This window comes from Pleurotus ostreatus, assembly GCF_014466165.1.
Source record: "Pleurotus ostreatus strain PC9 chromosome Unknown scaffold_5, whole genome shotgun sequence".
NCBI lineage: Eukaryota > Fungi > Basidiomycota > Agaricomycetes > Agaricales > Pleurotaceae > Pleurotus > Pleurotus ostreatus.
In genome coordinates this window covers 333,213-359,610 of record NW_023503160.1, presented here as the reverse complement: position 1 = coordinate 359,610, position 26,398 = coordinate 333,213, and the positions used below count along the sequence as shown (strand labels likewise).

Genomic DNA, 26,398 nt, shown 5'->3' with positions numbered 1-26,398 from the left:
ACGACACTGATCTGTGCTACCCTGGATAAGAGCAAGATATAAAAGCAAGTCAGTCCTTGTTGTATTTGACAGACATCGTGATGCAGACCTCAAACGCATTTGCCCTCCTCATAGGGATTGATAGAGTTCGTCCATCTCTGCTCTTGGAATAGAGCCACTCAATAACGTATCCGATCTAAAAGTATAGATCGCCCGGAATCAAGGATCTCAGCGGTTGTGTCTCCGATGCGAATTCCTACAGGAACCACTTGATAACATCGCTGCATGTCCCCGAAGAGAACATCCTCTGCCTCACGAATGAAGCAGCAACGCGTGACGGCATCCTCAATGCATTAAGATCCCAATTCCTTCAAAACGACAAAATAGGCCCGGAAGATGCGATGATTTTCGGGTTTGCGGGCCATGGCGCGCAAGTGGAAGCACCAGATGGCTGGGTTACGGACGATATGATGTCGGAAACGATATGCCCGCATGATGAATCCTCCGAAGACGACGACGTACCCCACGTTTACGGTATCCCTGATCGTACGTTATGGGGTATCTTCCATCAAATCGCGCAAGCGAAGGATAACAACAATATCACTGTTATCCTTGATTGCTGTAACTCGGGCAGTGGCACTCGCAGCTCCGATGACGAAGAATATCCTTTCAACGTCCGAAGTCACGACAAGGCCTTGACGCCGCCTGCAGATATCGACAAAGACTTGTGGAATGTAAACACGTCTCGTGGGGTTCAATTCAAGCCCAAATCAGGGTTTCGCAACATGGCGTCCCATGTGTTGCTGGCCGCCTGTCGTCAAGTAAGTCAGTCTTCTGCCACGAAAAATAGAGGCATTCATATGGGACGACAGGATGAGAGAGCTCGCGAAACGTTGAATCCGGACACAAAGCAGATGTCTGGTGCTTTCACAAATGCATTACTTCGGACGCTCTCCCAGATCTCCGCCAAAAAGATCACATACCAATCATTGATGGAGTTGCTTCCTCGGCTCAAAGGGCAACACCCCCAATGCGAGGGCGACAACAAGCATTGCTTTCTCTTCACCGCCGACGCCAACGAAGAGGAGAAACGCTTCTTCCCCGTCAAACAGTTAAAGAGTGGCAAGCTGCAGGTCGAAGCGGGGTCCTTGCAAGGTGTCGTTCGTGGAACGGAGTTCCAGATTTTCAGCGAGAGAAATAGTGCATCTACGCCTCTGGCGGTGGGACATGCTACCACAGTTCGGTCCATGAATTCCGTTTTGGCATCCCATACTGACAGTTCCGTTACATCGCTTCCATCTCCGTTGTATGGCCTGGTCACACGATGGGAGAATCCTGGGGCCACCCTCTTGGTATACTTCGACAACCAAACCGTCACTCCAGAGCAATACAGCAAGCTCGAGCAGCTGTTCGTCAACCCCAAAACGAGCAGAGCAGAGTACGCAAGAGCTACTTCCACGTTAGATGCGGACGTCGTCTTGCACAGTTTCAGCGGTGAAATGCTACAGATTGAGAGAGTCGATCCTTGGATAGGCCGTCATGCGGCCCGTATGCTCAAACCCATTCCCTCCGATCCGACGACTGTCTCCGAAGTCCTCGTGGCTGCCGCTCACTTCAAGTTCCATCTCAACCGAATGAACCCAGAGGAACCCTTGAAAGAGCTCGTCAAACTAGAACTGCACCGGCTGAAGGAAGTCGAGGGTGATGCATACGCACCCTACGTAGAGGACAGCCCAGATCTACTTGAATCAGGACAGGCTGTGTTACCGAATAGCAGCGCCGCTTATGGGATGACGCTGCGCAACCTCTCCGAGTTCGACTTCTTCCCCTGCCTTTTCTACTTCGATCCTTCCGATTACTCGATCTCGCCCTGGTATCTTCCACCTTCGAATAGCATGGCCGCGCCGTGGCGTAGTAAGCAGGAAATTTCGCTCGGATATGAAAACTGCGACGCGGAACCTATGACCTTCACTTTGGAAGACGGGGAAAAATCCGACACCGGATTCCTCAAGCTATTCTTCTCCCAGCAATACGCAGAAATGGCGCATGTTGAACAGAATGGGGTTTTTGATTCTGACGAGAAACCGAGTTTGAAAATGGGAAGCTCGTCGAGAGGCGAACATGTTTGGGACACGCTGACACTGACACTGACTGTCACCAGCGCTACTGTCGTTTGATGATGTCATCTATGAATTTGCCTGTTTGTACTTGTTGCGGGAATACATCTGCCGAATAACCGGGACAGCATTCCAGTGAAGACTCACGCCAATCGCTCCATGGATAGCCTTTTCATGGTCAGAGATTGATGGACCAGCGAGAACTTAGCGGGCCGATCAGCGATCGATGGAGCTTGGAAGGAGCTGGATGGGGCCTACGTACTTCAAGCAACCTTCAAGGGATATGTTACAAGGAACATTGTTAGACGTTGTCTCGGCTCACCTAGATGACCCGTGATATTTTTTCCTCAACTAAGTTGTCCAGACTTCATCGTCTCGTAACTGAGCCAAGACGACGCTCAACGGCCACCATTTGTACGCAGACGCTCAGAGCCTCGGCGAGAGGAGAGATGATCATCGTACATAGCCGCGGCCTGAGAAATCATCTCGGATCGACACGGGTTAATGGCCGTAACGGCCGCTTTGGGGGTAACAGTGCACGGCCGTCCAAATACACCGACGAATGCGCTTTGGCGACATTTGCTGTCAATGATGATGATATGGAGGTAGGCACCATCAACAGATGCCAAGCTACGCGATGAACGAGGATGTACGTCGATGCGGCCCGGCCGAGTAGCTAGAACGAGCGCCACTTTCATTGTTGTCTGACGCCACGAAAGAAAATACCTGTCACCAGAAAGATTTGACAGACAAGGACGAAGGTGTATGTCGAAAATCGACCGTCCAATTAGATGGTTTTCAGAAGCGACGCCGCTGAAAACCTTGTTCCATTTTATCGCAGGGGCCAAGGGGAGTATACTTCGTCCGGCGGATAGATAGAACATCCCTTCGCAACGGTGTGCTGTATTCGAAGTGCGCCTAAACGGTACCGCCGGGAATCCACGAGGGACGAAGCGTTCGGAATCGCAATGAGGTACACGAGCCTGGAGGTAAATGAACCTCTGACGCTTTTCCGAGCTTCGGGACACGCGTTTACGGTCCCAACGCAGTTAATGGACACCCTTATGGGCGACAATTTTCAACTGATTGGCGAGGAATGTGTGTCCAATGATTCCTCGAGGATGCAATATTGCATCCCAAAAAAGACAATGACCGCAATGGAGGATATAGCGGTCCGGTATGTTGCAGAGGTTTCGCACCGTTGTGCGCGACCGAGCGTTTGGTGTGCGACGCCTTCGCATGGAAGTTTACTGTATAAAAATTGCTTCACATATCAATCGACTAGGAATTTACCAGCAACGGGCGGTTTCGAATGTGAGAAACCCGTCGTTGAATGGAAGTGGACGCTCTGGCGCGTACCAAAATTTCCGCTTCATGAGTTTATCCTGTTCGTCTCAGGCTTAGTCATCTTGTCGCAAGTGCAGGGATACGCCATGTCGATTGCCTTTCTATCACCGCGCGAAGGCAACCGATGAAGACATATGGGCGCGGTCCGATACGTCGCAGCAGTAGAAAATCGCAGAAGCCAAGCACTCTTGGGCATTAGTGAGCATGCTGTATGCCGCCGCATTCGCACTGGGGAGAGCTGTGCGTCGGGCGACCTAGTATGAACCAATGATCCGTTCGGAAAAAGACATGTTCGGGATGCTGGGTTTATGCCCGATACATGGGGATACCTGATGCTGATGAACTCTAAAGTGACAGATCTTCAGTACTGTGTTTAGACAGGATGATACTGGTGATCCTACTGCGTCCATGCGTCTGGGGGCGGGTCTTTAGTGGCCGCCGTGACGACACAACGCCACACAGATAGATGATAGATATGCTGCACCAGTTGCTTTGCTGTGGTCGGGATGACAGATGTGGTGATGCGGCTTTGGCGGTGAGTGTCTAACGGGTTTACTAATCCATCAAACGCGGAGAAGAAACAAACATAGGACCGACAAGTCAAAGTCATCATCTGGTGCACATACTGATTTGCTTGGTGTTTAGACAATCGTCTTTGACAAGGCTTCGTAGGCCGCTGCGGTCGTATCATGGAAAACCTGCGACCGAATGAAGCCGATGAGAAACATGGAACTTGTTGGGAAATATTGCTCACCACCCCAAAAATAGATTGATCGGTTCGGTGATGGTAAATAGCAGTATTTGGATTTTGAGTCCGCGCATGTCCTTCATCCTTGGTAGCTGCATCACCAAGAACTTAGAAGAGGTACTTAGCTCCGGGCGATTAAATCGTTGACTGAATTCTCGGTGTGAGTTTATCGTGGAAGGCCGCGGTGATCGTATGTAAATGTAGATTTTATCATGGATGTAAGAGAGAGGAGAAAAGGATAAACATCATATTACGACGCAGCACTCCGAGAAAGCCGCACATGGAAGTTGGAGGCTTAACCGCAACTTCTGGTACGGAGGGACCAGCCGGGCCGGGAATCTGTTGGAGAATGGGCATAAATAGTCGTTCCCAGAAACAGGGAGATGGGTTTACCATACATCAAACGCATATACGCACCGGATTGCGAAGCTCAAAGGACTTGATATTGCCTTTGGATCATCCACGATCCCGTTTGGCCAGGCAGCCGTATATTGAGCGCTATAATGCGTATGGTCAGTGCCTTAATTTTCTAGAATAAAAATGTTCCGTACTGATTGATGGTTTGTTCGATGTGTCGAGCACATGCCAAGATAGAGTTACTGCCCCAGGGTGCCTCCAAGAGATCCAATGGAGGAATGGACGAGCGAATCTGCCTTCAGAAGTCACGGTGATCGTACCATGCAAAATTTTGGGCTATAAATGGAACGGAATAAGAACAGCGATCACGTACGAACAATGTTACTTGCCGCCACCACCATAGAAGCACATGTATGCGTTCGTATTTCGCATGTCCAACCGCAAAAATTGCACCGAGCAACACGATGTTGTCAGCTTCTTGCGTATCCACAACTCTTGACATTGCATGGCAGCGAGATTGGGAGATAAATTTGACGTACAATGAATATATACACGCCGAAATTTGATGATGCCGTACTTGCATATTGAGACACTAGCTAATAGCAGGACCGAGGTCCCTTTTGGTCAAAGGTCCTTGCAGAAGGTCACCCCATGGAATCGAAGACAGTGGTTAGCCACTGTTCGGGGGGAAATGGGGCTACTGTGCGTGAGCACCGGCCGCCTTTGCTTTATCCGATTGCCTGTCTGTGTCTGTGGTGGGTTGTCGCTGTGCCTACGGTCCAACACGAAACTGGCCAAGAGCAGGCGGAAGAGGGCAAAATGAGAAATATTGCGCACAATTGCATTTGGTCAAAGGCTGGTGTGTCCAGTCGTTCCGTGATTATGGCAAAGGTACCTCCCGGAGGACGAGCCATATTACCTAGCCACTGCTCGGAAATTATACGATCCAGCAACTACGCGTCTATGAGCCGTGCCAGGACTAAGGCACACACCGAGCGCGTCAACAGAAACCACGCGTAACGACTCCCTTCTCGTCTTCTTGTTCCATTTCGTCGGAAATGACGCGACTCGGTCTCTGTAACCGGTAAATGGAGACGCGTTGTCGACGTCGGAACCTGGGGATCCGCGACCAGCCAAGAGCTAAAAATTGAGGATGAGCACCGTAACATCCTGACAAGGTGGATGTAGAGATGAAGAGGTGTTTCAGCCGGCAACCGGCATGTAGGCGGATGTACCTCGGGAAAAGCGTGTGTGGCACTGTGTTCCAAGAGCTTGACGGTGTTGCCAAACAAGCGCATCCAACGGTAGGTCGTGCAACTCCGGCCGGAGTCGTGGCTTCGCTTTGCCCCAACTCATCGCGATGCGTCTCAAGATCTTTGCATAGTTCCGTGCAGTATCGATGATACGATGCCTAGTCAGCACACGTCAATTTGCAGCTGTTCTTACTGAGCTGGGTGAGTCAGCACTGGGAAGTTGTTTACTTATACGGCATACAGTTATTTTTTCTGCTTTGCTCTTACCAACCAGTCCGTTTTTTAAGGCTGCAGTGTTTCAATCGACACAGCGGGGCCGACAAGGTGTCAGATGAGATTACGATTACTTCCAAGACCGCGAAAGGACAATTGCAAGTCCCTGCAGGCACAGTCTCGAATCGTCGATCGATGGGCCTCGGAGCGCTGAGCATCCTTGGGTATGCGGCCTTCCTGATCGCTCTCCCGAACTCATCGTGCTCGTTGGTGTCGCTCGGAGTAGCCAAAGGGAATTACACAGTGCTGTGGTCGCATTGCCGAAGCATGCTCGCAAGTGGTGCGCATATGTGTCCACACTCTTTTGCCCTCTTCAATACGCGGCCCGGCAACTCATTAACTTTCATGACGCGGCGACTTCCAGGCTCCTACAGAGTGATCGGGCTTTTCCGGGGCTCCCCGGATCACGTGGTGAGGCCTTAGACTGATTCATCGACACTGCCTCTTTCCTTGGTTGAACTCTGGTCGATCGCCTTTGCATGTCGGTGCAGTGACGAACTGCACGGTAGACCTTTGTGCCGCACCAGAAGATTCCGGTATATTCGAATGCATCCTATATAAAGGATGCTTTACGGGGATTGTGGCTCCCTTCACTCTAGAATTCAAGTCGAACCTGGGTCTCATCCACACCACCACTTCCGCTCATACCCATACCCTCTCCTCCATCCATACTACCATCATCTCAACAGTTAATGACCTCGGATTCAAATCACGGCAGTCCCTCTTCGTCTTCAAGTACAAGGCCAGCAGCCAAACCTTTGAAGAGAGGTAGAGCGTGCATCTCTTGCAGGTACTTTACTTCCATACCATCTCTTTCGCCGTTCCTTAAACTTTTGATGTAGATTCCTCAAAATTGTGAGTATAGAAGCTTTAAATGTTCCGTGCCACATAGATTGACCACTTCAACCTCCAGAAATGCGACGGAGCAAAACCAATATGTGGACCATGCATGCGACATCCGAAGGACGATGGATGCGAGTATTCAGATGCGCAGGGGAGGTCACGGACAAAGGTTCTCGAGGAGACGATACAGAGCTTGCAAGCTCGTCTAGATGAACTGCAGAACCCCCACGACTCCACTCCATCAGTGACGCTGCACGACCCATATCGCCCCTACAATGAAAGCCGACTTGGGGCCTCTCAGTCGTTCGCTGAATCATCCCGTGCTGCGGAAGCTCCCATGGAGGCTTCTTCCTTGCTTTCACCATTGTCTACATTCGATTCTCCGCTTGCATCGCAAGGTTCCCCCAACACTGCGCCGTACCTGATTCCAACGGCCTCGAGCCCTATTTCTGGTTTGTCGAGACCTTTCGGACATCAATCACATAGTCTTACAGCATGCCTGACAGGCTCGAGTGGCAGATCATCGAGTGTCTCGTCTCCTTACCAAAACGCTACAACGTTCTTGGGGCATGAGGTACGTCCAAGATTATTTTCTAACACACCACATCTGACTTTCCATGCGCTCAGGAACCTCCACTGCCCGTAATCCAGACTTTGTATGTTATCCTTCACCTTCTATCGACCTCATTGGTGTTTATTCGTTCTCTTAGGCTCGACTCATTCCTTCCCCATGTCACGGAATTGGGATTCTTCCTCCACCCAACTCGCTTCCGAGCTGATGCCCTTCGACCCCTTCGTTTTGGCCAGACACCGCGACCCACCATGGGACTACTAAGCACAGTCTATCTTTGGGGTGCTCAATTTTCCCAGCAAGATCCTTTGATCTCGTACGAAGAAATCTTCTTGTCGCGGGCCCTTCAGAACACTGCTACGGATCTTACACGCGATCACCCACATCGTGTGCTTCACACTATTCAAGCAGAAGTTCTTCTAGCGTATTACTTCTGGCGGAATGGAAAGATTCTCGAGGCTAAGACCCATGCTGGTGGCGCCGTCTCATTAGCTATTGGCTGTGGTCTACACCGGTGGCGATCAGCCAGACCCCCACCCATGCCTGGCATTGGAGTCGTGGTGGAGAACACAAGTAACGTGATGTCTCCACGAGATAGTGTGGAGGAAGGCGAGATCATCAATGGCTTCTGGGCTGTGTGGACGCTCCACAAGTCTCTCTCGGCGGCTGTTGATCCGGCTGGTGCTCTCTGCGGTGCCTTAGACGCGCCCGGAATACTGGTGGACACACCCTGGCCTTTGGACATGGAAGGATACCGAGATGTAAGTTATACCCGGACGTCTTGACATTGTCCTTTGATTCTAACTTTTATCTAGGGTCTTCTGACCCAGGATTTACGTGGAAGCTCAACGATCCGCAATTTTCTCTCAGGCGCAGAATATCCCATTCAAGGCAAGATGTCCAACGCCGAGATGATCGCAAAAGCTGTTACACTCTTTCATCGTGCCTCCTTCCTGTCTGGCCAGGCCTCTGCAGGTTTGTAGTTGTTGCCGACTTCTTGAGCTGCATCTAATTCTATGATTAGATATGCCAACTCGCGACGCCCAGATCTTTCATTCAGCATTCCAATCGCTTGATTCGCTCGTCAGCTCATTCCACGCTAGTCTCCCGTCACTTGACTCCTATGGGAGCGAAAGTCGCCCTCGCCAGGTGACGCTGGCTCATGCCGTCACCAACGCTGCCATCATCAAACTCCACAATGTATTTGCATACGCGAACGCAAACTCCAACGACCTTTGCATGAACGCAGCTCGCTCCATCGTCGATAACGCACAGCAAGACCTCGGTTTCGTAAACCCTCTGATGGGCGTGAGTCTATTTCCTCCTTCACATCCCCCTGCGCCCTCTGACTTCTACTCGTACATTGTGCTTACAGTCATTATGGGTCACAGCATGTCAAGTCTTTATCAACGAGATTTCTAAACGACGCGCAATACACGGCGTCGTCGAAGGCGAGGAGAGCATATGGTCGGGGCTTAGAGCGGGGCTATCAGCAATGAAACCCTACTCGGCCGCCAGCCAGCTCATGCGTGCGTCCTTTGGGTACATCCATCGGCTTGTCTAACGACAAGTGATGGGGGGTGTATCTTGCGGGTAACTCGTGGCGATAAACTTTTTTGTTGTATTCTCAATATGTGCGCACAGGCTACCAGATTTCGCACATCCGCACCAGTGCTGAACAACTATGACCACGATACTGTACATATGGTTAGGGTTACCCCCATACTCCCTCCGTCTTTTCTTTTTGTAGCATCCCCGTTGGAGAATCAGTGCACTCCGACTCCTTGCCCAGTTGGCACAGCCAAGGCGGTCCCGTTGACCTAGCTTACGTCTCTTGTAGTTACTATGTATACCTTATAGCTGTGGGACTATATTAGAAGTAATGTTTATCGTTCATGTATCCTAAGTAGTATATTGTTGTACGTCCGCAGAACTACATATACACTAGCGTCCGCTCACACCAGAAGTTACGCATACAATTTCATTGTTAGATTCCGGGGAGTTCCGTTGTAAGATAGTGCGGGTGAATGTACAGCGTAAATAGCGAATTGGAACAAGAAAGATATACTGAACTAGGACTGCGAAGAGATAGCGAAGATAGCGAATAGAAGCAGATACAATACAGGGAGATTACATGCGATTGGGCGAGATATGCCAACGCGAAGACTAGGATTCTTCAATCCGAGGCTTCTTCCTGCCGGCAGGAACTCGGGGGACGCGATTTCTTTGTGTTGGGGTCGCCTCTGCAGCTCGAGCTGTCCCGCTTGGTCGAGCCACTTCCCCACCTATGCTGTTGTTGGAAGAGACTTGAGAATGGCCGCGTTTGAGAGCCTTCTGCGGTCCATCAGGTTTGGGCTCCTCTTCATTATCCGTCCTTTCTCCTGCTTCCTCGTCCTTGTCATCCTTGAGTGACATGTCCGAAAAACTGGAGCCCAATGAACCATCTGGATCGACAACTTCCACAGGGAGCACGGGCATGGGTTGCTGTGGTCGTGGAGAGGGGGAAGGCGTAGGATCCCCCGCCGTAATGGTGGATGTCGATATTGGTCGCGGAGGGGGAGTTAACCCGGGGATATGGGAAAGCGAGTTTTGGGGGGTAACGAGATAAGTGACTTTCACGTTCTTCTTCCCCTTCTCCTTAAGAACGTTTGGATACTTTTCGGGTGCTTTCCGCAAGGGAGGAGAGTAATAGGCAAACCATTGGTGATATATGGCTTCCTTGAGAGCCAGCCGGTTGCTGGGATCAAGCTTTAGCAGACATTTGATGAAGAGAACGGCTGAAACGACATATCAGCGTTGGCTAAGTCTACCCCTGGGCCAAGTCCATGAAAAACACCTACCTTGGGGGCTGGCATTCGAGTTACCCAGAGAGTCCCAGTCTATATCCGGGTCGACGACGTTCCCCCTTCTATCCAGGGTCCAACATTCGGGATTATAGGCCCCATGGACGACAAACCTGAGAATCAGTAAAGAGACCGAGCTCGTTGAGTAGACACTGATTTGCAAGGAGGAGCGGACATACATGTAATAAACAATATTGCCGACGCTCCAGCTATCAACATTGAGGCTGTATCCTTTTTCTCTGTCGAGCCCAAGTAGGATTTCGGGTGCACAGAACGGTCTCGTTCCGCATCTAGTCTTCAAGAAGGGTGAGAATCGCAAGTCTAGCAAACGGACCGTGGACAATGACTCACTCTCAACTCCGTCTCGCCGACCAGCATCTTAGCGAGTCCGAAGTCCGCGATCTTTACTTGGACAGGCTCGCCTTTCGTGACAAGAATATTCTACACTAGAAGTTAAGCAAGGGGATGGTACTTCCGCGGCTGGTCAGCTAACCTCAGGTTTGAGATCACGGTGGGCGACTCCTTGTTCATGAATGTACTGTACATATAGAAATGAATGGCGCAGAAAGTAAGTGCACCGGTTGTACTAACGGCTAGCGCATCGCAAATCTGATAGGATACATGTTGTACTTCGTGATCGTCTAATCGCGGTAGCTATAAATGACGTCCGAAGGCGATTGCAGAAAGAAACTCACTTAATTTTCGGCCGGCCCTAGCGACGTAGGCCTGAAGGTCGCCTCCGTCGACATACTCCAACACAAGATCTGCAATATTTCTATTTAGTAATGGTACCGGGACCCCACAATCTACTCACTGATGTCCCCATTCTCTTCGATGAAGAACTCCTTGAGTTCGCAGATATTTGGATGCTGGAGTCTCTCCATGATCTTGAACTCGTTTGTCCCGGCGAATTTCTGGTACGTCCATACTAAGCTATCCTCAGCGCGGCTTGGATCTGGGCTGACCATCGGTCTGGCTTTATTCTTGATCATCTTGATCGCGTATATTTTCCCCGTCTCACGATGCATGCCCATCATCACCGTAGAGAATGCCCCACTGCCGAGAAAGTGGGCAAGCGTGTACGAGTGAAGCAATCCTGCTTTTGGTAACTCGAACCTGGCAAGATGGAACTGATAACCTGTTGTACCTCGGGTAAGTGTCAGAGAATCCAGCTGAAAAGCACGCGTACTATGGTAAGGTTCTGATGGCTCCTCGACATCAGCATCGGTACGCTCCTTTGGTTGGGGTCCGAATGCGAGGATGTTTCCATCGCGCAAGAGTTCAGAGCTCTTAGGAGGTATAAGAACTCCGTTAATCTGTTCATGATCAGCATCGCATCATCGATGATGGACCCACAACTTACAAATGTGCCATTCGTGGACAGATCCGTTACCTTGACCATGGCTGTCTCTCCATCTTCGCCATTCCATTCCAACCGGCAATGCCTGCGGCCTACAACACGGCGTCACTAATTTTCCTCGGGTATTTGGCCAACCTATTACTGACTAATGCCATTGCCAGCGAATTCCACATCGCAAACTCTGCGCTGCCCGGTAGTTGATTGACGACCGATCATGTAAACGTGTTTCTCCCGAGAAAAATCGATGCGGGGGAGTCTTGCTGAGGTAGGAACCAGATAACCCCAGAGACGTGATTTCTCCTCCTCCGAAAGCGCAGGCGGCGGCTGAGTGGCTGGTTGTGTCAGCGAGGTATTGGCCGTTTCCTGAGATTCTTCCTGCGAGGATACTGTGTCCTCGGTTGTCTTCTCCATGGGCTAAGGTGTACTGTTGCAATCAGTGCAATTCCAGATGTGCAACGACGGACTATGTAATCGCTCGCTTGTGAGATGTTTACGCAAACCAGTAAAGACGTAAACAAGGTGCAGGCGGTCTGCAAGCAATGGGCATAGCAGATTTGTCTGCAATCACGATACTAGTGGTATCTTATTTTTGGGCAACGGAATCACCTTTATCGAAATAGAGCATTGAAGCAGGTTCACAGAATTCGGGCGCAAAAGCTACCGTATATTTTTAAGTTCCAACTTCTGGACATCAGTGGCGTGGGATCTACACGTGCACCTCCTGAATCCCCTTTCTGACTCGTAAGCTATTCAAGTTGTACTTACTTGCGGACTGCTTCCTTTGAGGTGATCCGGCCTGTGGTTGACATGCATATCTCCCCACACCTTAATGCTCGGACGACCAACCTTAGTGTTGGGCCCTAATCGGAAGGGAGAGTAGAACTTTTTGAAGGATTAAACGCCAAATCCTTGCATGTTCCTGAACGCAATCGATCTGGTGAGTGATCGGAGAAAAGGCGAAAATGGCTCACGAGACCACGATAACGTCTATTTCGCTGAAATCCATCCACCTCCCTTGTAGTACGCTTCATCCTTCCCTCTAGGGCAACTTGGACTCCCCACCCCCGCGTATTCATTTGGCTCGCCTCGAAGCATCATTTTCCCTCAATCCGCACCCTTCTAACATTCTTCCCCGCAAAAGTCTAAAGTCTCTGCTTCTCTGGCTGAAATATCGGATAAAGTTTAGCCAAAACCTCGCTGCCGTGCGTCAAAGATTGACGACGGATCCGTCTACTGTCGTCGTACCATGGCTATCATTCCGATATTGCAGCGGTTCCGTCCTCGCGGGGCGCTTTGTTCCTCGGAAGAACTGATGACCCATTAGGCCACCGTCACTTGGCGTACTCTCAACTGACCGCAATAGCTCTATACCAGGGATTTTGTTCCCCCGTGGCTAGCCGTTACGCGCAGGCTCAACTCGAGTCTGCAGTATAAAACAGGCGCAATCTGGGGGGGTCAAAGGAAGCAACTGGAACATCTTTTTCAGGATGAAATCTACCCTCTCTGTTGCGTCGCTGGTTTTTTTCCTGGGTAGCGCCTATGCCCACTCGATTTTCCAAGTATATTCTTTCATGCATGCCCGAATTTCAATGCGCTGATGAAGGATCCAGGAACTCTGGGTAAACGGCGTCGCCCAAGGCCACAACGTCGGAATTCGAGTCCCAAACTACAATGGGGTGCGTTTAATATTCGTAACATTAGCTCTTCACAACTCACAACTACCTACACATAATAGCCTATCACAGATGTCAATTCTAACGATGTTATTTGTAACGGGGGAATCAATCCATTCCTGCAGCCTATGTCCCAAGCCATCATCAACGTCCCCGCTGGTGCTAGCGTTACCGCTGAATGGCATCATGGTGGCTCAGGACCTGACCCGAACGACGCATCCGACCCCATTGATCCTTCTCACAAAGGACCAATTATTGCCTATCTGTACGTCCAATTTCTAAATGCATTTGTCTGTCTGGATTGATAACACACTCGCGAAACAGTGCCAAAGTTCCGTCAGCCCTACAAACCGACGTGACTGGTCTCGATTGGTTTAAGATCTACGAAGATGGCTATGGACCTGGGACAACGTGGGCCGTAGACCGACTCATCGCCAACAAGGGCCTTGTCACCTTCAAAATTCCCGAATGTATCCAAGACGGAGAGTACCTCCTTCGTGTCGAGTTGATCGGTATGTTTGCTGTGCGGCTCTTCCAGCTCGAGTGTTTATGTTCTTCTTTTCGCTAGCCCTCCATGGAGCGGGCTCTTACCCTGGTGCCCAGCTCTATGTAAGTTCAAAGATTACTCGGAGCCCGACGACGAGACTGATCAGCACCCCCATAGATGGAATGCGCTCAGCTCCGAATCACTGGTGGAGGCAATGCAGTGCCTTCCCCCATTGCCCACTTCCCTGGTGCCTACAGCGGTGTGTTTACTTCCAAAAAATGATTGAGTTCATTCTGACGCTTTTATCATTCCGTAGGCACTGACCCCGGTATCCTCATCGGCATCTACTATCCCCCCATCACAAACTACATCATCCCAGGTATGTAAATTTCTTGTACAAACGGGGCGAAGTTCACTTAATTCAACCTTAAAGGACCTGCTGTATTCAAATGTGGCGGAACAACAACACCCACATCCTCTAGCGTTGTTACTCTCCCTTCTAGCTCGAGCTCGAGCTCTGTCGTCCCGCCCGTCACACGCACAAGCACGTCGTCTGCTCCCCCTCAATCCACCGGTACGGTCGGCCAATGGGGACAATGTGGTGGCATTGGGTACGTCTAGATTCCATCTCCATCGACAGTGATGATGTGGTGTTAATCTCCATTCAGTTATACGGGACCAACCACCTGTGTCGCTGGAACGACATGCACGGTGCAAAGCGATTATGTTCGTCACCTTGTCCCCGGATTATACCATAAACTAACTGACTGCTTTTCTTCCAGTATCACCAATGCATCTAACGCGTTAGGAAAGTATGCAGTTTTGAATTCAGGGTCTAGGGTCATTTATCTGTGTCGATACTATCTCAATGACATTTTGTTCTCGAATCTTCTGACAGTAAGCGTCCGTGGGAAGAACATGACTATCTCATACCGCTCAAGGTTTGAGTTAGCGCCTTTGTGCCCTTTTGGGACGAAGATCCTATTGTGCTGTACTGGTTGACTTGAGGTTTCCGAAGTCAGACAAGGCTTTCATCCACACCAGAACGTTGGGATCCAATCGGTAGTAGTTCGCGTAGCGCGTTGCCACATCTATTACAAAGTCACGCTGGACGCGTGAGTTGGATTGTAGAATTCCGAGGTACATGAATCAAGCGTTTGGTATAAGATACGCAAGACACAATGGGTGAAGTATTAGGAGTCCAGCCAGTAATGGTCCAATAATCGCAGTTTATGATGTATGCCTACAACGCCTACTACCGGTAGGTGGATGTTGAGAGAAGAAAATGATGTGTGCGGGGAACAACGCGACAAGTCTAGATATAAGGGTATGTAAAGCACATGAGGATGGATGGATGAATGATGGGTGTGCAAGGTCCTGACAGATCATGAACACATTAATGCTACGAGAAGGAAGGTTCAATATCCAAGCGTCGACGAAAGTTGGACAGTGTCAACACTGCCTACCAGGCGTACGGACAGACCATGAAGAAGCGTGGCCATACGGCTGACAACGCCACCCTCCTCGTCACATTTACCTGCCAAGCAATCTTAAATTACTTTGCATAACCCATCTGCATATCATCGCCGCCTTGGTGATACGGCGACTGCCCTCTCTGTGAGTATACGGGAACCTCGTTCCGATCCGAGAACGGCGATAGACTGATGTTGTTGCTGTTCGGAGGTTGGCTGTAGTATGGTTGTGGTTGTTGTGATGGGTTGTACGATGGTGCGGCCTTTTCGTTCGGGGTGCCCATGTTGTCCATGGCTGCAGTCGCAGCGGAGGCATCACCGATACCGGCACGAGTTCCCCAACCAGTCTGTAGATACATGCATCAACAGCAAGGTCGCAGTGAGAACGAACCAACAACTTACCTCGTGAAGCGTGCAGAGGGCATATAGTTTCATGATAGCGAAATAATATCCGAACAGGATGAATGCGGGTACGTAAACGATATCTTGCGGGCGGGTCCATAGATGAGGTAGCAGCTTAGCTGTACGGGTCGCAGACAACCAGACAAGGTAGGATATGAGAATATTCCTAAGCGAGAGGTTAGTTGAGGCGCAAGGTCTCAGAGAGGATGAGGCGTACCACCAAGGCAAATGATAACCGCCTTTCTCTATTGGTATTGTACTCTTATATATGAGATAAGAGACAAGACAAGGCCCGACGAGAAGCGTAAAAGGGTTGATAAGTTTGTCAACCTAGAGACCATCTTCAGGATCGTAACTATCGGCAATAGCGAGGACACTCACCATCGTATATGCTACGTAAGGATGCGCCGTCCATATATGCCTCTCCATGAATAAACTTCTGAGATCGGAACGCCAAGTATTTCGAGTCCATCGCAATACTTGCTTGAGGAATCGCCAATTGGGCTTCATAGTGCTCAAGAGCTCTGCTTCTTTGCAGCACTGGGCGTAGGTACTCCATCCATGGCTCACCATCCAGCGGGTCAAGAACTTGTCGTCACCAGAATTGAGTTGGTATTTACCCAACCAGTAGTCGTGGGTGAAGCCGTGGAGGAATTCGGGGTCCTTGAGAATAACGGTACGGTAAGCGGCTGTGCGCCCGGACAAACATGGAAGACCGCCGTCGATATGCGTTGAAGCAGAGATCTCGATGTTTCGGATAGTGAGACGAAACGCAGCGAGTACTTCCCACACCGTCATCCGCTTGCCCACAGACTGGACACGCTGACTTGTTCCAACACCGCCAACCTTCTGGTCCTCAAAGCATGCAAGGGTGTAAGGGAGGAGGGTGGGCGGCCAGATAGCATCATCATCGGCGAAAACAATGATATCAGTGGTGGTGTTCTTGATGCCGTGGCTCATCTGCAGCCGCTTGTTGGCGAAAGGCACAGTCAGGACTCGTATACGCTCCGGGTCGACGGCGTTGGCGAGTTCTTGGAGGGGGCCAAGCATCTTTTCCTCCGTGATGATAAGGATTTCCTTGGGCTTGCCGACGAGCCAGCTGTTCGCAGCTTCTTTGAATTCCTCGCCGGCGTCGATTGTGGGCACGATGATGGTAACATCTTCCGAGGCGATATAGGTTGGGTTTTCGGGTAGTGGGACTGGGCGGTAGACGACAGAAGCGGTTACGCGAATTAGGTACCAGAGGTATCGGTAGAAGCTAGGAAAATCCTTTAAAATGGGCCCTAGCGTCAAGACTAGCGATCTTCCTTACCCAATGACACCAAAAGGGACGACTGCAGCAGATATCAGCTTTTTCCATCGTCGCGCGCGGTGAAAAGGCAGGAAAACGCACATATTGGAAATGCATCAGAAGTCAAGTAAAGCATTGAAGTCGAAGGTCACTAATGTGAGGAGAAAGGTAAAGAGCGAATAACGACGCCAGGCGACGATGCGGAATTAGGTGGTTAGCCTCGCCGTTGTGGAGGACGGACTCGACAACGAGGGGAACAACAAAGAAAATGGTGGAGGGAGTCGGTACCTTGGAGGTTTGTCGTCGGTTGCCCTTCGCCGTTGACCCAATTACTCAGGACCTTCGGACATTCAACTTTTCGCACTCAGTGCAGACGCCGAAAATCTCTCATTGATCCGAAACGCCCAACTGTTGTTGTAAGGGCGTAGCCTCCTTTAGGCCAATTCATCGACAATTTGTCTGGCTCAGGAACAACGCCAAAATTCCGCAGCCAACACTGGACAGCTTTGAATCATTCATTTTGTTCGTTGAGCGAGTCGTCGGCTGTCGTCGGGCTCGCAATCTAAAAAGTATGCCGTGCGCCCAGTTGACGGCATGTTTGCCGAAAGGAAGCCAAAATAGCAGCACATCAACGTCCGGTGGGTCGCCTCCGCTGCGCAGAAGCCAGGACCTACATACGCCTGCCACTTCATGATGACATGGACGCTGTAACATAGCCCCCAGCATGCCAGGGCGCCCTGGCATCCTCCCAAAATTGCGCCATGCTCACTTCCATGCACCGACTGGAACACCAGCCGAGTAGAATCACAGACGACGACGCGCAAGTTGTTCCCATCGCCTTGGCTGCATAATTCATTTGCGATGGTGGAGCAAGCCTGTGAGCATATTTGTCCTTGGCAGCGAAAAAACTTCTTGGTGGGAAACAACCTCGCTCGCTCTTCGCCCCTTCCCGGACCGCTGATGACGGTCGTCTGTCTGCCTGACGGAATCAAATTTGTGCTGTTTGCCTCAAAACGTAGCGACGATCATCGAGTCACGCCCTTTTCAGGTTCGCTCAGGTGGCCATGATCATGAGACGGGAAAAAGAAGCACCACTGTCATTGCGTCCGTACACGACCAATGAAGAGGTGGATTTGCGAGAATGCAGGCTTTGATGGAATTGATCACGAAGCTGTGGGCGGGCGCGGCCTTGGGACTTTGGGCGCGTGATGCCCAGGTAGTAAGTACCACCCTGGGAAATTCAGAAAATACTGTCAGGAATACTGCCACGTGCGAATTGATGAATATGAATCCGGGCTTTGGCTGATGAAGCGCCTGACTAGCCTTCTGTTGTTTACAGTACAAGGTTGTGTTTCAAGTAAGTAAGCACTGTAATGAGGGAAATCTAGTCTGCTTCATCTGAACCTGGGTAATGCAAGTGGACGAACTGCTTTACGCAGACGGACGAGGCATCTGTTCGGAATCACCCACCTTGTTTAGGATGTGTAGAATAGATGCATAGATTTCAGGGGACATTCAAATCTATGGCCACATAAGTGGGAAGGGAGAGGTGCATCACCTCCGAGATCCCTGGCTGCACAGAATTTACGCACAGGAACTGCAGAAGGGGTTAGGGGCTGCGATGAGAGAGATAGGGACTTAGAAGCTTAAACCTTCTTGCCTGGCATTAGTAACAGACATACAGAATGATAACACTGCGGTAATAACGAGTAGATCTAAGGTAGACTCTGGCACACTTGGTGCGAAGGACTCGAGCGAGGAAAGGGATATGATTTGATTGTGACTTCGCATCGAAATACATTTGAAAGGTTTAGAGTATGGAAAGGCAATTTACTGTGCCTGGAACTGCAGGAGGGGCACAGTCGTGGTAGCACCCTGGACGCCGTCGACTTGGTTCACATGCGTGATGCAGGTCTGAACGGCAGCTTGTGAAGGACCGCAATCAATAGCGAAAGTATTGGTGCCGTCGTTGAAGTTGTTGAAGAAGCAAGGTTGTCGGTTGTCGTTCTGGTCGACGATATGGAGGTTTGAGAGAGCTGGTCCATTATTCACGCCGTTGCAGTCCTGGTCCCAAGTCGCAATGCGGAAATTGGGGGAAGTTTGTCCAGTTGTGCCTCGCGTAATGAAATGAATTCCATTGCACTGAGCACCATATGCCGCCGCGAGGTCAACGTCATAGTAGATGGTGGAAGCAGGCGGGAGCCAAAGTCCCGAGTACCGCTACACGAAGTGGGTTAACACAAATCGCCGCTAGAGATTGTTCGCCTTACCGAGCCAAGAGCCGCGATCTGGAAAATCGGGTTTCCGACAAAGAATACTGGATTTCCAGTAATGGCGTCGTAAAAGAGCACAAATCGACCTGATTGCCCGGCCGAGTTACATGGTGCGTGCTGAAGGGCCGGTGGGATGAAGTTCCCAGAGTTGATTCCAGCGGCGTTAAGGCGAGCAAGTATCTACGCGTGACGTTGGGACAGAAGGGGGGAGCTGCGGAGGGCGACAGACTTACTGTAGCATCATGGTAAACAGGCCAGCATGCAGGAACGACAGGGGCCGGATTTCCAGGTGGGTTGGTAGCTGTTGCTTGTGCTAAGAGCACATTGAGTCGCGCGACATATGCATTATATGTGTTGACGCCTCGAGTTCTACACATAACGTCAGCACCCAAGTTATCAAGGGAAGGACAGAATATGAACGCGCCTGATGCGTTGTGTGTATGCAGTCATAATACCTCTGAAGAAATTGTTGAATCTCGTGTCAACGGGTGGGTAGGCCGGTGTCGCTGGCGTTATCAGGGCGAATATGTTTTGAACACGTTGGGCTGTGGCTCTGATCGCAGCAGAATTAGCATCGAAATCTAGGGGGTTAAAATCCATGAGGGTGGGAAGTAGGGAGCAATACACGTTGCATACACTGTCCAAGCATCCCAAAGGCTCGAATCAACTCCTCGATTTGAAGTGCTGTATCCCCTGATACTGCTGGATCCAATGAACTTAGGCCAGCAATGTGACCGGAAAGAGGAGGATCATTCGCGTTAGGCTTGTCATTGTTAGTGACGTAGGATTTAGCTGGAATAATATAGTCAATAGAGCCCAAATGGACGTGACTCTATAAGATTTACCAGTGTTAATGACTAAAGCATATTGTGATCAGAAGATATAAAACAGTACGAAGAGAAGATACTGACCTGCGTCAGCCCATACAAGGTTGGCTACCTATCACATTGTTAGCTAACTGACACAGACTTAGGACGGTGAATGTACTTGGTCGATAGCAGCACCAAGGGCTACATTTGTAAGAGTTCCGTCTGGTTGGAGCGCGTTCCAAACATTCGGTCGAAGCCTGCCAAGTCCTAAGTCAAAATATCGAAACCTAACGAAATACTTACCAAGCGCAATCACCTGCAGTGAATTGGGCATTGAAGAAATCAAGAATGTATCGGAACCTATTTCAAGTTGAATGAAGATCTGAGGCAAAGTGGTGCTCGCGCGTACTCGAAGAGATGCTCGGCTGTTCAACAAACCATGAGTTCACATTCGCAGGAAGATGACGTAGAAACCGACACTCACCTTCTTTCCCATCATGGGCTACGTGATTAGACCCGGGCACGTTGAACAGTGTCGTGGCGGAAGAAGAAACTGCGGGTATAATATTTGGCGGATTGATAGTGTACCACGTTGCGACACCTAAACCGACACCGTTGAAGGAACGGGCATCACCACAAGGTCCTAGGACGATTCCTGATATCGAGGTAAGATTACGGCTCCTACAAACGGCGAAAATCAAACTTACTGCGTACGGCGCGCTTGTATAACATGTGGAGAGATCGTCCAGCTCTCGGACGAGAACTATTGCCATACTGTCCAAAGTCAAGCTCCCGGCGCCTAAACCCACCGTCTTCCGGATCGAATTCTCCTTCGCCGTCGTAGGGGAAAGTATAAGGCGGCAATGTACTAAAATGACAAGTTTGTGGGTCGTCTGGGTCGTCTGGGTCATCTGGATCGTCTGGATCGTCCGGATCACCTCCTCCAGACGTCGGGGGCGGAACCCAGGACCCATCGTCTGGCCAATCCGGTGGCGGCGTTGGTGCAGGAATGGGAGCGCCAACAACGCTGACTGACGCTGGTAAAGTCCCAACAATGATTGGACCAAGCAAGCCAAATATAAGAAGCCAGGAGTTGTCATCATCGTTCCCGTCGTCTTCATCTGGAGGGCCGTGAACTGTGATTGGTGAATCCGAAGATGTTGGGACCGGTACAACACTCGTCCACGTCCCAGCAATGAAGGTTACCGACGAGGCGGTTGAAGGGATGATGGGGTTGGGGTCTATTGATATTGATTCCTTAGCTGAAGGAGACCATTACTAGGGAAGGTGGACTTACTCCAAGTCGGGGTGACGGCGCCTGGTTGAGTGACGTCTGTTGGAACTGTGCCACCAACAGGCGTACCTCCAGGTGCTACGGTGATAGTTGCTCCTGCAACTGTTACTGTTACGGTAACAGTCGGGATTGCGATAATCACAGTTGTGCTAGAACGAATAAATGTCTGCGACGTTGCACCAGGCGAGGGCACTGGATTTGGGTCTGAAGACATGATGAGCAATGGACGCGTGTGCTGTATGATGAACTCACTCCATGGCACATTAGTGAAGGTTGGAGCGGGAGGCTGGGTGATCTGAGGGACGATTTGAGTGTACAATACTTCCACAATATGTCAATGTGATACCCACCACTGGCGGAGCTGTAGGAAACGACGAGAAATGTAGCCAGTCGTTGAAGCTGATCCAATTATCAGTATCAACATAACCATGAGGATGATCTGCTCACTTTAAATATGGAATGGTAGTCCCAGTAGCTGCCCAAGAGAGGATGGGATTCCAAAATCCGATGACCACACTCACATCACTAGTGACGATTGAAAATTAGTCCGTGGCGCATGCGCATCACAAGACAAACGTACCTTGGGAAATTGGCCGTATTGATCAGACTCAGCGTCCCATAATAGAAGTCGATGTAGTTTTGCTGTGTGATTGGACTGTAGTGATTTTGTCAGCATCGACGACATCTATGGATATCTCGAACCCCTTACCATCCGCCAGGGTTGAACGCGCAACTCCCAACAATCGGGGCATAGATCTAGAGCGAATCATCAGATATCGCAATGATTCGAGGAGTGAAACAAATCCTACGTTATTGTAATCTAAGCTAGCTTCGTCAGAGTTAGCCAGGTTGAACCCGGTCTGGCAATTAACGCTCGTAATCAAATCGCCGACCTAAAAACACAACGATTAATACCGCAGGATTGGTTGAGCACCCTAGAGATCACGAACCCCGTAGCAAGTGGCGGCAGCGACACAAGATCGGATTCCCCAGAGATTGTTGCTATTCTAGGGTGACAATCAGTATTTTGCACGAAAGGTGACAACGACAGATTCCACTTACGCCAAAATTCACAGAGTCTATACAGTTCGCTGCCAGATTCAGGCAAGACAGCTCGACGGTCTTCAGGCACTCTGGGATCGCTGCCTGTGCCGCCCTTTTGCGGAGATTACTCGAAGCACTAGTGATCGCGGGCGCGACACTCGACGATATAGCCGTCCCTCGTGTAGTTGCGCTTGGAAGCGACGAGAAGTTGGACGAGGATGAAACACTGCGAGTATTGACATTCGACGCCGCCGTCGGCCGAGCGGTCGAACTGATGGGCACAGAGGTCGGCTGGACGCTGGTGGCGTTCGCAGGGATGGAGGCTACACTTGTTGCGACAGTTGCGACACTAGAGACGGAGGTCGAGTTCAGGCTCGCAGTGGCTCCGCCGATAGTCGAAGCAGCCGCCGAGGTCGTCGAGTCCCAGACGATGCCTTGCGGCGCCACACCGCCAGCCACTCGAGCGTTGCCAGCGTTGCGGAATCGTTGAGCGTTAGCAAGAGTACCTGCGGAAAGCAAGTACCCCAAGAGAAGACTCGCTGCTACCTTGGGAGGAGGCAACATTCTGCTGAAGTATCTCTGGTCGTTTCTACCTTCTTATACTATTCCACTGGGGCATTGGTGACTCAAGGTCCTGCAGTCCATGTGGGAGGCTGGGAGCGCCGGCGACAGAGATTGCTACCTTGAACGTCCAAATGAGAATAGTGTCATCTGGCCGGCACGAAAGGAGATCAAGTACCTGGATAATGTCGCGTAAGTCTCCATCCCATCAAACCGACGTTTTGTCCGCCCCTTCTAGGAATACAACGGAATGCAATTGGGTCCGTAGGTCAGGTGGCGCTGCCGAACGACGTTTGCCACTTGTGTTTTTGCTCGCTCTGCCGTCATCCAGGCAACATCGAACCAACGGAGCCATGCTTATAGAGGTTCTGTCGGCAAATACGCACGGGGATGATCTTCGAATGCTCGAGTCTCTGGCAGTGCTGTGGCGAGCCCTCTGGGTCGACTCGGCATCTTCGTAGTCCAGATGTCCCAACCGGTACAGTAACGCTGAATACACCATGTGCAAGTGCAAAAAGCCACGGTGATGGCGCATCAACATCAATTATCCAGCTTCTAGAAGCCTTCCAGCGTCCGCTGTGGGCGGAGGGATTGACTGTATACATATGTGAGCCTCAGTAAGCAAGCTCGGGGAAGTCTGGGGATTGTAAAACATTGATTGTGCCTGATGATCAATGTGTCGGATTTGCGGCTCGGGCTCGGAGCGGGACAAAGATAGATCATGATGCGTTGATGCGTGAACTAACGGACATTTACCACCTGCATTGGTTGAGAAATCGTGTTGACAAATATCAAGTAGCAAGCCAAAGCGACGTTCATAGCGACCTATCTGCGTGCTCAGGTCCACACGAGCATTACGATTAAATAAGAGGATACGTACATATATCTGTATATATTGTATAGGACTGCGTGCGTCTAATACGTGGAGTGTACAATGTTAGAGGGGGATTATTTGCATGAAAAGAAAACGAGAGTCCAACCGTGGAATCCGGATCGTACGTGATACATGATGAGAATGGTGAAAGAGAACCATGAACTGTGTTCGTCAGTGCTGGGTACTCAGTACTCCAGCCTCTCAGGTTCGTCAAATCCCTCGACAACGGCGTTCCACTTCCATCGACCTTCAAGGAACCCGTTCGCAGTATCTTCTAAAACTATTTCGTTACGATTCTGTACGTATACCTACGAAAGACGTTCGTCAAATTAGTGTTTGGGAAAGGCAAGGCGCGTGAAGAGAGATTCAGACTTACCGTCTTGTCGGTGACCTTCTGTCTGAGTTGGGGTATAGTCTCGGGCTCAATGGGCGATTCCAGCAGTTCTGACAAGTCTTCTACGGCTTTCTCTAGATCCCTACAGTTGGAAGGATCAGAATCGGGAACAATGCATCTGAAAGATTCGTACCTCTGATTATCCTCGAACAGATCCTTCTCGTTACCCTTGGCAAGGTAGTACGCCATAGCGTAAGTCCACTTGAGGGTCATTCGGCATTTATCCACCTCCTCCACTGCCTTCTTCATGAATTGCACCTGATGGCTTGGTCGTCAAGAAAGTGACTGGCATGATACAATTATGCGACGGACCTCGATCCACGTGAGCGCGGACGTGACCTGCATATCCTCCATCTTCTTCTCCGTCTTTGCGTATAAATCTATCGACAGCTTGGCCGATTGCTCGTGATTGGCCCAACGATTGTAGTACTATGTAAGCATTCGCGTCAGCCGAAGGCGGGATTAGAAAGAGTGAGACGGACATGAAGGTAGCGTTCTAGGGATGCGCGACTCCGACTCTGGGCATCGCGGGCGTCGATGCCTGCCTTCTCGTCGTATCGATTACACGAGTACCATTGGGTACCGTGTTCAGACCATGGACCTAAATTAGCGTGAACTTTTAGCCAACGCCATGCAGACAACCCGAAGCCACTTACCCATGCAAACCCAGCAAAACTCATGCTTGCACTTCTTGCAAGTCATATGGCTGTACAAAACACGCGTTCGTCAGTAAATGCAACTTCGCGGGATATAAAACTGCGAAACCCGAACTCACTTGCAACCCCCATTCTTCTCGATTGTGCTCAAGCAGTTGGTACACTCTTTAGTGTTGCTCTTGATCCAGTTCGCGGTTTCACTATCATCGCGGCATTTCTTGATCCACATCCTTGCAACAGTACATATAAGAGGGCGATGATCGCCATCAATAGGGCAACCAAAACAGAACTTGTGTTCTTTGGCTTGAATCCCGAGCCCTCCACCCTTCTCCAATACCTGACTGGCCGACACTGATTGGCCGCCGATCCCACGTGCACCACAAGACACCGTCGGGACCATGAGGATCAGACTAGACTTGGAAGACGCAGATGGGCAAGATACCGTGTTCGTACAGCCGGGATATGGACAGTACTTCAGGCTCGCGTTAGACGCCACAAAGTGACGTACCACTAGCTCATGGAACCGGGAAAGCGCAAGCGCGTTCTCCTCTGGGTCGCCATCCTCCGAGGATAGCACTGTACGAACAAATGTATCGGGAGCTATTATATGACAGCCCTCTGCCATGCACCTGATCGCGTGCTCGCCTTCATCTCGTATCTTGGAGCATATGTATGTAGCCCAGCACCCCGTACAGAACTGGTGCTCGCACACCAAGGCACGTGTAGTCAGATCGGGCGAGTCGTCGAAGCAGATCGGGCACACGAAAGACTTTGGCGAAGTGGCGGCGGGAGGTGTAGGCGATTTCGGTTTCGAGGCGGAGCTGAGACCAAGAAACTTGTTCGTGGATCGCGTGGAACGCCGAGCTGTAGTGGAATGGGGTCTGGAGGTTTCCGGTGTAGGCTCGGGGACCTGGATACCTGCTGCACACAGCACGCTTGTTGCGTTATCCATATACTTCTCGATTAAGCGCTCCTTGTTCCAGGACATGGATCGTAAGAGCAGCAGCGCTGCATCCCGCTGAGGGGGTTCAGTACTCGAGAGCACAGATACTGCTGGAAGTGACTCACGTCGACACCGAAGATGCCGCAAATGTGCTCGACATCCGCCGACATCAGCTGCTCGACGGCATCTTGACTGAGTGACTCGTACTCAACCTCGTACGACTTGTGCTTTCCTTTGGGAGTGATCTTGAAGTCGTCGTAAGAGCCCATCATTTCGTCGTCTGCGAAAGCGTTCACCACTTGGCCACGCTGAGTAAGTGAAGCTGTAGCTTACCGTCTTCGTCTTCTTGGGTGTCCATCATATCGCCATCGTCGTAGTAATCGCCATCATCGTCGGAGAACTCGTAATCGGATGACATGAGGTACGTGAAAGCGAAGAAAGACAGAAACGGCGATGGCAGTGGTGGTGGTAAAGGAGGAAGAGCGCGCGCCGAATTAGTCCCGCCTCGGCAGATGTCACGTGGTCAATTTGGAC

At 50.6% G+C, this 26,398-nt stretch overlaps 7 protein-coding genes across 7 annotated transcripts; 3 read left to right on the top strand and 4 right to left on the bottom strand.

The window, feature by feature from the left end:
* Positions 1–80: 80 nt before the first annotated feature.
* PC9H_007080 (uncharacterized protein) lies at positions 81–2,156 on the top strand (the record flags this gene model as incomplete). Its single annotated transcript, XM_036776616.1, has 3 exons — positions 81–125; positions 183–800; positions 852–2,156. The coding sequence occupies 3 exons, from the start codon at positions 81–83 to the stop codon at positions 2,154–2,156; spliced, it is 1,968 nt and encodes a 655-aa protein (XP_036630236.1).
* Positions 2,157–6,766: 4,610 nt separating this feature from the next.
* On the top strand, positions 6,767–9,052 carry PC9H_007079 (uncharacterized protein; the record flags this gene model as incomplete). The annotated part of the gene is made up of 9 exons (XM_036776615.1): positions 6,767–6,864; positions 6,917–6,929; positions 6,988–7,369; positions 7,424–7,491; positions 7,545–7,573; positions 7,628–8,249; positions 8,304–8,463; positions 8,513–8,796; positions 8,864–9,052. The coding sequence occupies 9 exons, from the start codon at positions 6,767–6,769 to the stop codon at positions 9,050–9,052; spliced, it is 1,845 nt and encodes a 614-aa protein (XP_036630235.1).
* A 602-nt stretch (positions 9,053–9,654) lies between these two features.
* Positions 9,655–12,102, bottom strand: PC9H_007078 (uncharacterized protein; the record flags this gene model as incomplete). The annotated part of the gene is made up of 11 exons (XM_036776614.1): positions 9,655–10,265; positions 10,329–10,444; positions 10,511–10,626; positions 10,683–10,772; positions 10,825–10,869; positions 10,923–10,972; positions 11,027–11,095; positions 11,146–11,469; positions 11,563–11,647; positions 11,695–11,783; positions 11,838–12,102. 11 exons carry the CDS (start codon positions 12,100–12,102, stop codon positions 9,655–9,657), a joined length of 1,860 nt encoding a protein of 619 aa, XP_036630234.1.
* A 1,076-nt stretch (positions 12,103–13,178) lies between these two features.
* On the top strand, positions 13,179–14,651 carry PC9H_007077 (uncharacterized protein; the record flags this gene model as incomplete). Its single annotated transcript, XM_036776613.1, has 10 exons — positions 13,179–13,250; positions 13,302–13,367; positions 13,427–13,629; positions 13,689–13,876; positions 13,933–13,973; positions 14,029–14,110; positions 14,168–14,230; positions 14,285–14,462; positions 14,520–14,589; positions 14,634–14,651. 10 exons carry the CDS (start codon positions 13,179–13,181, stop codon positions 14,649–14,651), a joined length of 981 nt encoding a protein of 326 aa, XP_036630233.1.
* A 755-nt stretch (positions 14,652–15,406) lies between these two features.
* PC9H_007076 (uncharacterized protein) lies at positions 15,407–17,152 on the bottom strand (the record flags this gene model as incomplete). The annotated part of the gene is made up of 6 exons (XM_036776612.1): positions 15,407–15,670; positions 15,726–15,891; positions 15,946–16,055; positions 16,107–16,983; positions 17,038–17,059; positions 17,119–17,152. 6 exons carry the CDS (start codon positions 17,150–17,152, stop codon positions 15,407–15,409), a joined length of 1,473 nt encoding a protein of 490 aa, XP_036630232.1.
* A 1,694-nt stretch (positions 17,153–18,846) lies between these two features.
* On the bottom strand, positions 18,847–23,000 carry PC9H_007075 (uncharacterized protein; the record flags this gene model as incomplete). Its single annotated transcript, XM_036776611.1, has 21 exons — positions 18,847–19,236; positions 19,287–19,469; positions 19,523–19,602; positions 19,745–19,870; positions 19,926–20,081; positions 20,135–20,146; positions 20,201–20,228; positions 20,277–20,355; positions 20,402–20,458; positions 20,508–20,523; positions 20,583–20,753; positions 20,806–21,339; positions 21,396–21,596; positions 21,645–21,687; positions 21,743–21,791; positions 21,840–21,917; positions 21,973–22,047; positions 22,102–22,148; positions 22,202–22,285; positions 22,343–22,399; positions 22,455–23,000. 21 exons carry the CDS (start codon positions 22,998–23,000, stop codon positions 18,847–18,849), a joined length of 3,012 nt encoding a protein of 1,003 aa, XP_036630231.1.
* Positions 23,001–24,056: 1,056 nt separating this feature from the next.
* Positions 24,057–26,282, bottom strand: PC9H_007074 (uncharacterized protein; the record flags this gene model as incomplete). Its single annotated transcript, XM_036776610.1, has 9 exons — positions 24,057–24,179; positions 24,248–24,347; positions 24,399–24,523; positions 24,578–24,694; positions 24,748–24,866; positions 24,922–24,971; positions 25,041–25,939; positions 25,990–26,144; positions 26,198–26,282. 9 exons carry the CDS (start codon positions 26,280–26,282, stop codon positions 24,057–24,059), a joined length of 1,773 nt encoding a protein of 590 aa, XP_036630230.1.
* Positions 26,283–26,398: the final 116 nt, after the last annotated feature.